Source organism: Cynara cardunculus (genome assembly GCF_001531365.2).
Source record: "Cynara cardunculus var. scolymus isolate 2C chromosome LG 17, CcrdV1, whole genome shotgun sequence".
NCBI lineage: Eukaryota > Viridiplantae > Streptophyta > Magnoliopsida > Asterales > Asteraceae > Cynara > Cynara cardunculus.
The window spans coordinates 36,253,168-36,267,726 of NC_037544.1; the positions used below are offsets into that span (position 1 = coordinate 36,253,168).

Here is a 14,559-nt window from a genome sequence, read left to right on the forward strand (position 1 = left end):
ATATATATATATATATATATATATATATATATATATATATATAGAGAGAGAGAGAGAGAGAGGAGGGGGTTTAGATTGCAAACCGTCTATTTCATGTAAACTATCGAAGCCACTTTCAACCAATAAAAAAATTCCATATTTTTTTCTTTATTTTTAATAAATATGGGTATGAATGTTATTTTACTTTGTAATGGTCAATGAATCTTGGTAATGTTTTAATTGTTTTTAAATATGAAAAATTAAATATAATAAATGTTTTTATGGGAGCTGTAAATTAATTTATTTTAATATATAATTATTATCATTAATATTTTATATTCTCTTATTAAATAAAAAACACTACATCAATTATAAAGTCTATTTGTAATAATTTATTTCTTATAAAATTATTTATTTCATTGTCATAGTAACAAAAGAATCAATATTTTTTTTTTCAATTTACAAGTAATTATTATTAATAACAATGGTTTGTCAATTTTGTCCCTTCTTGATTAAATATTAAACCTTTTATTTATTTTTATATCTTTTTTACTTTCTTAATATAACACATTTTAATCATGAACATTGATCAAAAAAATGGATTGATGAGATTGGTTTGTAGGGTTTGCACAAAAGGGATGGTTTGCATTTGATCGCACCTATATATATATATATAGTTTGTTTCAAATACAACCCGTCGTATTTGTACAACTAATGCAACTCAATAAATTGAGATATTTATGGAAATGATGAAAGTTCATTTATTATAATTTGAATATTTATGGAAGATGAATATGGTTCATTAATTATGATCAATACTTTATATTAGAAAACAATCAAAACTTCTAAGAAAACAATCAAAACTTCTATGAAATCACATATTAATCAAATGAAATGGACGGTTAAGATTGGGTTGTATTGGTTGCACAAATGTCAAGGGTTGTATAATAACCAACCTCTCTCTCTCTCTCTCTCTCTCTATATATATATATATATATATATAATTGAAGGTTTTCAAGCCATTTATAAGTTAATTTTTCTATCTGGATAAATTTGTCTGTCTCAGGGATGAGAGATTAATGAGTTTGAGCAGAAGCGAAACAATCAACCTATTGATATTGAAAGACCGAACGGATTCTTCCAAATGTATCATTTTTGGGTCCAACGGAATTCATAGATATAGGAAGAAGCGCTATCAAATAGAGATTTTTTCTTTCGATCATATTTCGATTGACCCTATGAAGCTTCACTATTCATTGGGATTGGCTTTATGGTATTAATTCGTTTGATGTTGCTTAATGGTGACACGGTGGATCCTGTCTTGTTTCATATAATTATTTTGGTTTAACGGCTTAATAATAAAGCCATAAGAAACACTCTTGTATGCTTGATAGCATAATCTGCTTAACGCGTTAAGTTCATTAAGTTACAAGTAAACAACCTTAAAAGTCAATTTATACGATTGACTTGTGAGAATATGTGGAACCCTATTGGTTACTCTTTAAAAGCGTCATTGACTAGAGAAAGAAAGTTCCAACATATGTAGTTGAGAAGTGGTGGAAGTCTAGCTTATGTGTGACTCTAACACGCCTAGGGATGGTGATTTGCCCTGACCCGGTGTGGAACCTGGCTCACCCGAATCGAACGGGGACGGGGATTTCTCGCTAAAACGGGTCCCGAGACCTGGGGTCCCCAGTAGACTCAAACCGGGGTTGGGGCCGGGGCCAGATAGCATATCCCCCGCCCTGCCCCATACCCGGTATATAATTTTATTAATATATTTTATATAATATATGTGTATATATTATTTATTTTCTAAAATTAGGTCTTGATTGAGAACGAGGATTGAGGTTTGATCAGAAAATAAATCAGGGACGGGATGTTAATTCCCGTACCCCCTGGGACCGAGGCCGAGGCCGGGGGCGAGGGGCCAGACTGGTGAAGGGCCAAGAGAGTACAAATTTCTCTAGCGTGTTGAGTCACTAGAGTGTTAGATCTTGGCTCTGATACCATGTGAGAATATGTGAAACCCAATTAGTTACTTTCCAAAAGAGCACTTGAAGAGAGAAATGAGGTTCCCACGTATAATGGAAAATTAGTCGAAGTCTAACCGATGTGAGATTCTAACATGACTAAAACATATAAGTCAAAAGAACAAAATAATGTTGAAATACAATCGTCAATCAGATCAAAGCTTATTCAACTTAGGGGTTGTTTGTTTACCTCTTAATAGTTCCATTAAGAGGCAACATCTGAATTGCTAAGAGACGAATCTTTGTTTGCCAAAAAAAAGTCTGCCTCTTAATGGTTCTAAAACCCACTGAATGATTTGTATCTTAGGTCCCCCTTAACCATTCAGCACCCTAGTTTCATTCTAAATAATTATTAAACAATTATATTTCGTTTTGCGCTATATTATAAGTGCTTCTTAATCATTCTGACCACTTAGGGGGTGTTGGGGATTACTTATAAAAGCTGATTTTTAACTTATTTTAGTCTGGTACTGATGATAAGCTGTTTTCTGGTGTTTGGATAAGAAAAAAAAAACTGCTTATACCAATGCCAAACCGGTAATAAGTTGTTTTTGATAAGTTAATCCTTCCTGACTTTAGAAAAACTGCTTATTACCAGTTTACAAATTTAACCCTGTTTTATTTAACTCCGATTTGATACCACATAAGTTAATAAGCACTTTTACAAAAAAAAACATAAGTTGTTTTAAATAAGCAATCCCAAACACCCCCTTAATCATTTTGCACAAAATCATTCAACAACTGTCAAACATCCTCTTAGTAACATATATACGGGCAATTGGGTGTATATCTTTTCAACGGTTAATTACTAAATACAAAACGACGTTTTAAAAATCGAGTACAAAAATGTATGTATATTATTTGACACGACGTATTTTTAACTAAATTTATTTATTTATTTCATTTACTTATTATTACTAATCGTTATTTTTAGCAATTTAGAATCGTTACGACGATATAATACTTAAAAGCAAACAACGAAGTACTTCAAATTGTGTCCAAAAATAATATTACTTCGAAGTAGTTTGTAAACGTTATAAACGCAACTGAATAACATCAAGAAAAACAACTGCAATACCTAAGGTATATATTTGTTAGCAGCTTAATAAGACGCATAGTTTATTAGGAGAAACTATACATGACTGTTTGGCCGTGACTTAATGATATAGAAAGTGACGTATTCAATAAGCTTCTAGGGGAGCAAAGCCGAACTTTTTCCAAATCTGTCCTCCCAATTGGTTTGTAACTGTATAGAATTTTACGTACCAATTATAACTGGTTGGTACACGGTATCAAGGAAAAAAACCTTGGTACCATACCAAGTCCACCTCTAGGCTCTACAAAAGGCAAGATGTATATAAATCTGTACAAAAACGTATTATCCTACATTTGGTGTAACATTAGATGAGACAAAATTGGTAAATTATTAAAATATAACGAGAAAATTAAAACCCTAATACGTCTGCATCTTCACCTAGATATATCTATTTCACCGAACCTCTCTGCAAGACAGTGCCCATGTCGCCACACAGAGACCATGGGGACGTAAAAATGAGAGGGGGATTGACTGCACGAACTAGGGGTGCTCAAAAAACCCGACCAACCCGATCAACCCAACGCGAAATAACTCAACTCGAAGCAACCCGATGTCTAATCGAGTTGTAAAATTTTCAAATCGTAGGTATTGGATTGATATTGAGTTACTATTATTTGAACCTAACCCCACGCGATGAACCCGATATCCTTTTATTTCTTGGATTTAATATGATTGTTGAATATCTATTAATATATACATTAGACAATTACACTATCACGTACGCTCTTCATATATACATATTTTCAATATATTTTCTATTTATATATAACTCATTCGTATATATGTTAAGTAACTATAAACATATATATGTAAATTAAGAAAACTAATTGAATGTGATATATGTAAAAAATAGACATAACTTGTATCAAATGTTTGATGATGAAAAAGAAATTATAAGTGAAAAAATAACATATACAAAATTAGAAGAATATTTTAATGTACCAAAATATCAACCTGACCAACACAACCAACCCGTACGGTTTTGGGTCGGGTTGCACTTTAGTTTGACTTGGGTTAAGATTTTTCAAACCGCAGACATTAGGTTAGGTTGTTCAAATGTTTTCAACCGATCAACCCAACCCATGAACATCCCTAGCACGAACTGCTACTTTTCCAGTACGAAACAATCAACCTATTGATATTGGAAGAATTCAGTCCAATACTGTCTGCATACCAAACGTACCCGTAAACGTAACGAATAGAATAACAAACCCAAAGCAAAATCCATTAAAATTTGGTAAAGAAACCTTTTTCAAACATCAAAACCTATCTTTTTATCTACGTAATTTCATCTGAAAGCTACATGTACAAAACAAATAACAGAGAAATCATACAACTTCCTATCGATCGATCGACTATTATCAACGACTATTTCTCTACGCTAATATGCAATCACATTCCGGTATTTAGATAAACCCGACAACAAACCATTGTTCGATCCTAAATGGCTCAGAAGAACTCTCGCTCGACTTACATTCAGTTGTTTCTCGGTCTGTCCACGTTTACACTCGAGTCCAGTGTCGATAGTATTTGCGGCATTGACATGCCCCCGGATACCACAATTTCTGCACCACAGAAAAAAAAAACAACAAATGTCGCCTTACTGCCGTAAAAAGATGTGATTTGACGTTTTTGCCCTTGTTATAAAAGATATCTAATGTATCAAGATGAAGTAAGTCCATTCGTTCCACCAAAATTGCAACGATTACCTATTTAAAGGTTATTTTAGACACTCGACATACTCCATCGGTCCCAAGATAAATGTCCACTTTCAAAAGTAAGTTTTTATTTTTCCAAATCTACCCTTAAGGTTGAGATGGATAAATTCGTTACTCCCTCCATGACTAAAGGTAAAACTGTTATTTAGTTGATTAACAAAGTAAAATAATTACAATTACCTATTTAAAGGTTATTTTAGACATTTGACATGCTCCCTCAGTCCCGAAATAAGTGCCCACTTTCAAACATAAAGTCCATGTTTTCCATTACCAAGGGTAAAACTGTCATTTAGTTGTTTAATAAAGAAAAGGATCGAAAAACTCACCAATTCCTTCACGAACGGATAAGTTCGGTCTAATAACGTCCCTCGAATTCACCAAGAAGATATCACCGATGTAAAGATGGTTTGTTGGGACATATACGGAATATAGCTCCTCCTCCCCCGAATAATTCTGTAATCCCCGAAAATAAGAGTAATTTATATAAGAACTAAAAAAGAGGTGCAATACCACAACGTAAACAGGGTATACGAAAGGTCTACCCCGTCCGGGTGGGATGGGGTACATGCTTGGGATTAGAGATGGCTAAAATCTGGTCTCGGTTCAAGATTTTCCTTTCGCAACTGGTCCCGAACAAAAACACCCGTTCCTTTCTCCAAATACAAACCCGGTCCCTAGAACTGACACCGGTCTCGGTCCCAGGCCCGGGCCAGGTCCAAATCGGTGCCATTTTTTTCTCTCAAAAATCAATTTTAAACATATAAAAATTTGGTTGAAGGTATAATCTATGCTGTAAAAATCGCGATATATCGTCGATATATCGGCGATATCGGATATCGGCCTTAGAAAAAATATCGGTTCGTAAATATCGCCCAAAATATCGTTCCCGATAATATCGGCGATATTGTCCGATTTTTTCCCGATATTTACCGATATTTTGAGGTAAATATCGACCGATATATCGATATTTTTTAGGGTTCGATTTTTTGGGCTTCTCTCATTTTATAGGCTTAGATTTTTTGGGCTTCTCTTATTTTATGGGCTTAGATTTTTTGGATAAGTTAGGTCTCAAAAATCTGCTAATTTCCTTCACCGCTTCACGCCAACGGTCTGCTTCCATTCCCTTTCTTTTTCATCTTTACGACTCGAGGAACGAACCGAGTAATCGACAGCAACCAGCAACAACAGCAAGTCAGCAATCGACAGCAAGTCAGCAATCATCTTTTCTCGTACGAGTAATCGACAGCAACAACAGCAATCGACAGCAAGTCAGCAATCATCTTTTCTCGTACGAGTAATCGACAGCAACAACAGCAATCGACAGCAAGTCAGCAACAGCAACAGCAATCGACAGCACCTGAGTTCCTTGGTGACTCCCTGAGTTTATGCAGCGACAGCAACAGCAACAGCAGCCACCTGAGAGTTCCTGGTGACTCCCTCTGTCCCTCAACAGTTCCTGGTCCAGCCTCGAGGTCTTACTCTTATGTCCTAACTCCTAAGTCCTATCACCCACCCACTCACTTAATTATTCTTATTTATCTTAGTTAGAAGTTAGAAGTTAGAACTTAGAAGTTACAACTTAATTACTAAACAAAGCAATGGAAAGTAGAGAAGGGGGTCAATCTTCAAGGGCATCTGTGACCCCGATTACTACTACTACTTCATCAGACGCGGGTACAAAATGCGTTAGTGGTGATATGGCTTGGGAATGGGGGGTATGGAAAGATCCAACCAAAAAAAAAAATATATGGTGTACCTTATGAGATAAAAAAATGAGTGGAGGGATCACTAGGTTGAAAGAACACCTTACTCACAAGACGGGACTATACGAGGCAATTGACCGACTTGTGCGTGATGAAGAAAAAAATGATACTTTACGGATGGAACTCAATCAATATGTCGAGATATCGGGGCAATTTGGATCTGCGGCTGCCATAAGGAATAGAGCTAAAGTAGCACCACGTAAGTATGATAATAGGATATAATCATAATATATATATATATATATATATATATATATATTTGTGTTCTTTTATTCACTTAATATACCTATAAAACGTAGATGTATGGTGGCGTTCTTATGGCATCGACACACCCTTGCTCCAACAATTTGCGATTAGTGTTCTAAGCCAAACCTGTAGCGCTTCTCCTTGTGAGAGGAATTGGAATGCATTTGATCATGTAAGTTTTCTTTGTTATGGAAAATATATTAGCACAAATGAAACTTAAATTCAAGTTATGGTTTTAAATTTATCAATTATCATTTCAGTTGCACTCTAAGAAGAGAAATTGCCTTTTGCAAAAGAAGTTGAATGATCTTGTCTTCATTCAATATAACAAAAGATTGGAGAGGCGCTACAAATCTCTTAAGGATAGCAAGTCTTCAAATCCTATTTTCTTGAGAGATGTTGAAGAAAATAATGATTGGGTGGTTCCATCCGACGTTGAGCTCCAAGAGTTTGTGGATGCAAGAGATGGCCTCCTTTGGTCGGATGTACGAGAAGCAATGGGAGGTAATGAAGAAGTTGGACCAAGTACAAGAAGTAAAAGGGAGCGCTATAGAGATGATGATGATGATCATCATGTTGGAGATGAAGGGGACGAAGAGGAAAATTGGGAAGCTAACCTAAACGAAGAAGTGAATGTATTGGATGATGTTGACTCGGATGCCGAACCTATTGCTTGTGATTAGCTTGTTTTTGAACACTTTAGATGATGTGATGTTTTATTTTAATTTTGAAACTATATTTCTAAACTCTAATTAATGCATATTATATGTATAATTCTAAGAAATATTATGTTAACCGATATTTCCGATATATCAACGACATATCACCGATATAACCGATATATCGAATATCGGTCCTGACCGATATTTCGTATTCTGACCGATATAACAGCATAGGGTATAATATCTTATTGAAATACACTTTAAAATTTCTAATTGGGTCATTCAAATACACTTTAAATCTGTTTCACACAAAAATGTTGCAAATGTTTCTATAATTACGATTATTGAAATTTAGTATCAGAACACTTGAAAATAACTTGAAAAACTCAAAAACACACTTGAAGTTTTTGGTAAAAAAACTAGAAAATCTTGTAGAAATCTTGAAAAACTTGATATATAATTTATAAAAACTTAAATCTTTTTTAAAAACGAACCAATTTATAACCCAGTCCCGGTCCCATAAACCGATCTCGGGCCGAGCCTTGAATTTTCATAAAAAATGTAACCGGTCCCGGGCCACGCTTGGCCATCTCTACTTGGGATTTACGGGACTTGTTTAAAAGTACGTATTGTGTATTTGATTGTCGATCCTTATAGGCGGGGTCCACAAAAATGAAAATCATATAACTAACGGTACTTTTATCCCAATTCCCATATTAGGTTTAAGGATGAAACCTGAAGAATGACGGATGAAGTAATGAACCCAAATGCGTATTCACCAATACGAGGATGTCTAATGATAGCGACTTCCTTAAACGCTTGTGTGTTCTGATCTGCAATATTAACAAATAATGATGAAAAAGGCACACGGTTTAGAAATTTGTAATTATAACACTCTTTAATGAACTAAATGACAATTTTAACTTTAATAATATAGGAAGTAATGAATTTCTCCATTCATAATTAAGGGTAGAATTGGAAGCTAAGGGGCCGTTTACCCAAATGCTTATCCGGTAAGCACTCTAACTTACTTTACCGGGTAAGATTGTACTCCATCAGAACGGTATTGCATGTGATAAGTTTACCCAATAAGCACTTACCCGGTATAAATCCTTGACCTTTGTCATGTTCATCCTTAAGATAAATGGCCCGGTAAGCGCTTACCGTGTAAGCATTTAGTAAACAGCCCCTAAGACACTTAAGCCTGTTTATTAGCAGCTTTATGAGTTTAATGAGACTCGCAGCTTATTCGGTCAGCTATACATGACTGGCTTAGTGATGAAAAGTGGCTTATTCAGTAAGCTTCTAGAGGAGAGTTTTATGCAGAAAGCCAATTTTTTCCCAAACGTGCAAGCGCTTACCAGGTAAGCGTTTAAACAGCCCCTAAGACACTTGGGCCTGTTTGATAGTAGCTTAAAGAGCTTAATGAGACTACAGCTTATTTGGTCAGCTATAAACGAATGTTTGGTAGTGGCTTAGTAATATAGAAAGTGGCTTAGTAATATAGAAAGTGGCTTATTCAGTAAGCTTCTAGAGAAGAGGTTTACGCAAAAAGCCAAGTTTTTTCCCAACCCACCCCTCCCAATTAAAAAACACGCTCTTCCATCTACCCAAAAAAACCTCCCAAACAAAAACTTTTCCAATCCATACAGATAGATTAATCCACATAGACAACTTTATCGATACAGAAAGGGCATGTTTGTTAGCAGCTTAATGAGCTTAATGAGACTCGGCTTATGTAGTCAGCTATACATGACTCTTTGGTAGTGGCTTCGTGATATAGAAAGTGGCTTATTTAGTAAGTTTTTAGAGAGAGCTTTATGCAGAAAGCCAAGTTTTTCCAAACCTACCCCTCCCAATTTAAAATTTTGTTACTTCCATCTGCAAAAAAAAAACCCATCCTAAACAAAAATATTTCCAATCTATGCAGACAGATTAATCCACACAGACAGCTTTATCCATACATGACTTAATGGAAAACCAACCAAACTAGTATAACACAAGAAAATGAAGCACTACGAACCTGGAGATATAGCAGCACTAATTTGCTTGGAGGCATTGTAGATATGACGAACAAATGGCATTCGTTTGATGAACCATTCTCCAAGGCTTAGAACGGATGCACCCAACCATGACGACATGAATACCCCAACCAAGAATATGAACATTATGGACGTTATAAATCCAAGGCCTAAAAACAAATTGAAAACGATCAAGGTTACACCCGAGATGCGAGCAGGGTTATTGGCATAAGTTAAAAATTAGATAGAGGTCGGTGATACGTCCAACTAGTTACTCAACTTGCCTATGTTTACACTCACTTTAAACTTCAAGCATTACAAATGTCATATATGTTTAAATTTGGAAATAAAAATAGTGATTATTAATGCCTCTCTACCCCTTTGGGATAGAGGTCTGCATGCATCTTGCCGCACCTTCGAAGTCACTTGGTTTATGTACACTTGGTTTATGCACAAAGTGGAACACGCATGCTCCACCCCCACCTCATGGAACAAGCCTACATTTTACTAATACATCCTTAAGATAAAACTTAATTCTCTTCTAAAACATCAAAAAGAGTCCCTCTTTAAATTTTATTTTCTTTAAATTTCACTTTATCGTCCTCAAATATTGTTTTTATACATTTTATGTATCTTGGTTAGTTTATGTAATTTATTAAATATTAATAACAAAAAACAATCTAGAAAATGTATAAAATAAAATTTGGAAGTTTATAAACTTCATGTTTTCACGTCACTTTAATCGTCTTGAGAAACACTTTATAATGATATATTTCATTATTAAAAATATTTATTTTATTATAATTTAATTAATTATATAAATTAATCAAAATATAGAAAAAATATACAACTCATTAGAGGTAAATTGGTCATTTTACTACCCCTGTCCTATCTCACCAAACATTGAACAGTTCTCCTGTTAAGGAACAACCGGAAAAATAATTTCATAAAATGCTCAATATATCAACCGAAAGGCGAAAACAAAACAAGCATGTGCTCACCAAATATATCTATGCCAAGTTGAACATAGATTGGAGAGAAAAACCCGTCCACAAAATGTATAAACCACCATGTTATGTAGAAAGTAATAGCTATTGGCAATAGGATGACACTGCAAAAAGGATCAAAAGCATGCAAAAAGTGAGACAATGCACGTATCCAACATTCCGAACTAAATCCATAGTAGCTCTAAAAGTAAGTGTTGAATTAAGTGAAATGATATGGATTTGACTGGCCTTGGTTCAACAAATTATAGCATTCAAGCTCGGATTACTCTGATTTGTTGGTGGGTTCCTGTCCATGGGTGTAAGATCCTGCATCGGTTAGGGAGAGGGACTAAGGTTGCTTTATAAGAGACTGAATACTTCCTCTACTGAATGCGTTTTTAAACCGTGAGCCGAGGTATGGACAAAGAGGACAACATAATGGGGTTGATATCTACTGGTTTCTGGTTTGTTTCAACATTTTTGTTTGTTTTGCTGTGGATATTGGTCGTCTCCAAGTTAAGTTAACCATTTAAAACAAAAGATGATTCTTTTGTAGTCGGCATATCATTAACGGAAGGGCATTTTAGGGAATTATAGCACTGAAGCTCGGTTTTTAGGGACTGTTTGGTTGGTTTTCCATTAAGTTCTGTATGGATAAAGCTGCCTGTGTGGATTAATCTGTTTGTATAGATTGGGAAGGTTTTTGGTTTGGAAGGTTTTCTCATAGATGGAAGAAACGTTTTTTTTAATTAGGAGAAAAGGTTAGGAAAATCCTTGGCTTTTTGCATAAAGCTCACCTCTAGAAGCTGACTGAATAAGCCACTTCCTATATCATTAAGCCATTACCAAACAGTCATGTATAGCTGACCAAATAAGCTGTGAGTCATATTAATCTCATTAAGTTGCTAACAAACAATCCCATTGGGCATTGGCACATTAATTACCAATGGGAGAACGAACGACCGCGGAGAAAAGGTTCACCTAGTCAGGTATCTTCTCCTAGATCTTTTGAAATACTTCTAGATGTTCATCATAAAAAAGTTATAAAAACATCAGTTTCAACTGCAAAAAAAAGATCATGGAGAAGGGAAAATGTGCATACCATCCCGTCATGAACTTTTTGGACGCCCAACTCCGGACAACTTTGGAGAAAGTCTACATGAAAATAATGACGTAAACAAGCTCGTTAGCATAAAGTAAAAGCCACATCCGTAACATTGTAATTTTAAGGTCGTTGCCAGGACTGTTATGATCAAAATCATGAGTTAGGTAGGTTTCATTAACAGATGGAAGATTGTCGCTATTATAAAAAACAAATAGTATTGAACTCTACAAGAAAACATAATCCTAATTCCATAAGGGTGAGTTTGGTATCCAGATAGAACAAGACTAGACAGAACATGACAATTGTTAAGCGTCTGGTAAGACAGGAGTGGACAGGACATGAATGGTAAAACGACAAATTTACACCTAATGGGTTGTTTATATCTTTTCTATATTTTGATTAATTTTTGTAACTTATTAAGTCATAATAAAATAAATATTTTTTATAACAAAATATATCATTAGAAAGTTTTCGTCAAGCCGATTAAAATGACACCAAAATATGAAGTTTATTAACTTCCAAATTTTATTTTATACCTTTTTTATATTATTTTTTATTATTAATATTTAATAAACTACATAATTAACCAAATACAGAAAACTTATAACAATAATATTTTGAGGACTGTAAAATGAAAGTTTAAAGAGGATAAAATACGAAAAATTAAAATTTAAAGAATGGATAAAATGTAAAGAGGGAGATGTATTTGATGTTTTAGAAGAGATATATGTTTTATTTTGAGGGTATGTTGGTAAAATATAGACTTTTTCCACCTTGTTCCATGGGGGTGGAACACGCCTCTTCCACTCTATTCCACATAAAAGTCATGTCAAACATGGATCAATGATCTTTGTTATGTTCTGTCATGTTCAATGTACCAAATGAAACCCAAGTGTCGTCACTGTATTTTTATCAAACACAAAAATGAAAAGGTCCCTGGTAGAATTAGGAGCCTAAGATATATACTCTCGTTGCAAAGTAAAATTTAAATCCATTCATCAATGTTTGGATGAGGCAAGGCACAACTAAAACCAAACTACCCATTTCCCTCTTCCTTGTATGCTCTCTCCAAAATGTACATCTATGAGTCCAACTCAAAATTTCAGGTTCACCAAAATCATCTCAGGCTACCAGTTGAAACCTCACATAACTTCATATTTCAATTTAATCCCTGAGTTCTGAAACGGGGATTCTGCTTTTATGAATCATATGCCCTTTAAGGCATGTTTGTTGGCAGCTTAATAAGCTTAATGGGACTCACAACTTATTCAATCAGCTATACATGTCTAACTGGTAGTGGCTTAATGATATATAAAGTGGCTTATTCAGTAAGCTTCTAGAAGGGAGCTTTATGCAAAAATCCAAGTTTTTTCCAAACCTATCACTTCCAATTAAAAAACATGTTCCTTCCATCTAAGGGAAAACCTTTCAAGTCTATACAGACAGATTAATCCACACAGAGACACCTTTATCCATACAAGACTTAATGAAAAACCAACCAAACTTAATGGAAAACCAACCAAACAACCCCTTAGGGGATGTTTTTTAATTGGGAAAGGCAGGTTTCAAAAAATCCCCTAGAAGCTTACTAAATAAGCCACTTTCTATACCATGAAGCCACTACCAAACAGTCGTGTATAGCTGATGGAATAAGTTGCGAGTCCCATTAAGCTCATTAAGCTGGTAACAGACAGGCCCTTAGTTGTTTCTGGCAACATGCCACAGCTTTGATGTACCATTTTCTCTACATAAATATTTATAGTTATTAAACCCTCAACCCTTCACTCCTAAGTATATCTGATTCGTCGAAAAGGTATTCAAATTCAATCCATCTTGACACTAGCAACTCAAGGTTTCAATTCTATCCCCATAAACCTCAAATCTAGAACCCTAATCAATACCCAATCTTCTAGTTACACAAAAATACTACAAACCAATTGAGAGAACAAACAATACAATTAACAGAAACCCATTACGATCCTATAAAAAGTTCATAACAAATAAATCCAACTAAAACCATAACCAGAGTCAGGTAGTTTCAAAATCCAAAACCCAATTAAGCATATATATATATATATGGAGAGAGAGAGAGATACCTCACGGCCGGCGTGATGAGATGATGAATTCGAAGAAGGTGAGGGTTTTGAAGACGCGCCGTCGTCATCGTCGACGGTGTTGGCGACCGGAATAAGCAGCTCCCGATCTCTGCTAACTGGTGATTTTTCATCGCCCATTACTCTCTCTCTATCTAAGACTTTTCTTGAAAATTCATAAAAAATGAATGTCGTCGAAAGATCTCGTGGTCTACAGATATAACCAGAAACAGGTTGAATTTTATATTGAAATTAAAAGATGGGGCATGTGAAGAGTTCAAGAAATTTGTTGTTAGTAAAAGGGGGCGAACCATTCAACGCTGCCAAATTAGTAAACCCTAGAAATCTTGATAGGCTGCAAATTGGTGATGGGCAAATGCGATTAAAGGAGTCAACGGCAATGACACCCTTTGGGCAAAGAATATATGTGAATGAAGAGAATCAAACCCATCGAAATTAAAACAACAAAAACCCAAAAGAAAGGGTTTATAATTGGGAAATTTAATAAGAAATAGTTATTTTCAAAATATACCAACGAAAACTTATGTGTAGTTTTAAAACATATACAATGTACAAAACAAAATGATATTGTAGCACCTTTGATGAGTGATGATTTTATAAACAAAAATAGAAAATTTTAAATAGTATGTTCGTATTAATATTAATATTTTCTTTTCAATTTTTTATGATATCTTTATATTTATATATTATTTAAAAATAAAACATTATTATTTTCTCAAAATCACATAAAACTGTATTATAACATTAACTGGGACAAAGAAAATAAAATAAAACATTAAAATCGAGATGTATCTCGTTGCATTATTCGAGTACCCTATAAATAATTGGGTAATTTA

The 14,559-nt window shown here is 34.6% G+C and overlaps 1 protein-coding gene across 2 annotated transcripts; it reads right to left on the bottom strand.

Moving 5' to 3' along the window:
• Positions 1 to 4,307: 4,307 nt before the first annotated feature.
• On the bottom strand, positions 4,308 to 14,107 carry LOC112500268 (protein CONTINUOUS VASCULAR RING 1-like). Of its 2 annotated transcripts, XM_025103696.1 has the most exons (8): positions 14,014 to 14,090; positions 13,706 to 13,913; positions 11,607 to 11,659; positions 10,520 to 10,629; positions 9,521 to 9,688; positions 8,233 to 8,330; positions 5,153 to 5,279; positions 4,308 to 4,673 (listed from the first exon to the last, which is right to left on the bottom strand). In XM_025103696.1, the coding sequence occupies exons 2-8, from the start codon at positions 13,841 to 13,843 to the stop codon at positions 4,585 to 4,587; spliced, it is 783 nt and encodes a 260-aa protein (XP_024959464.1). In that variant the 5' UTR covers positions 13,844 to 13,913; positions 14,014 to 14,090; the 3' UTR covers positions 4,308 to 4,584. The 2 variants fall into 2 exon arrangements, with proteins under 2 accessions (XP_024959464.1, XP_024959462.1); XM_025103694.1 differs by having other exon boundaries at positions 13,706 to 14,107.
• Positions 14,108 to 14,559: the final 452 nt, after the last annotated feature.

Coding starts and splice junctions, on each gene's coding strand:
- LOC112500268 (XM_025103694.1), bottom strand. CDS start 13,843: ATGGGCGATGAAAAATCACCAGTTAGCAGAGATCGGGAGCTGCTTATT. Junction 10,630..11,606: donor AAAAAGTTCATGACGGGATG/GTATGCACATTT, acceptor TCCTTTTTGCAG/TGTCATCCTATTGCCAATAG. Junction 5,280..8,232: donor CTTCATCCGTCATTCTTCAG/GTTTCATCCTTA, acceptor CGGGGATTACAG/AATTATTCGGGGGAGGAGGA.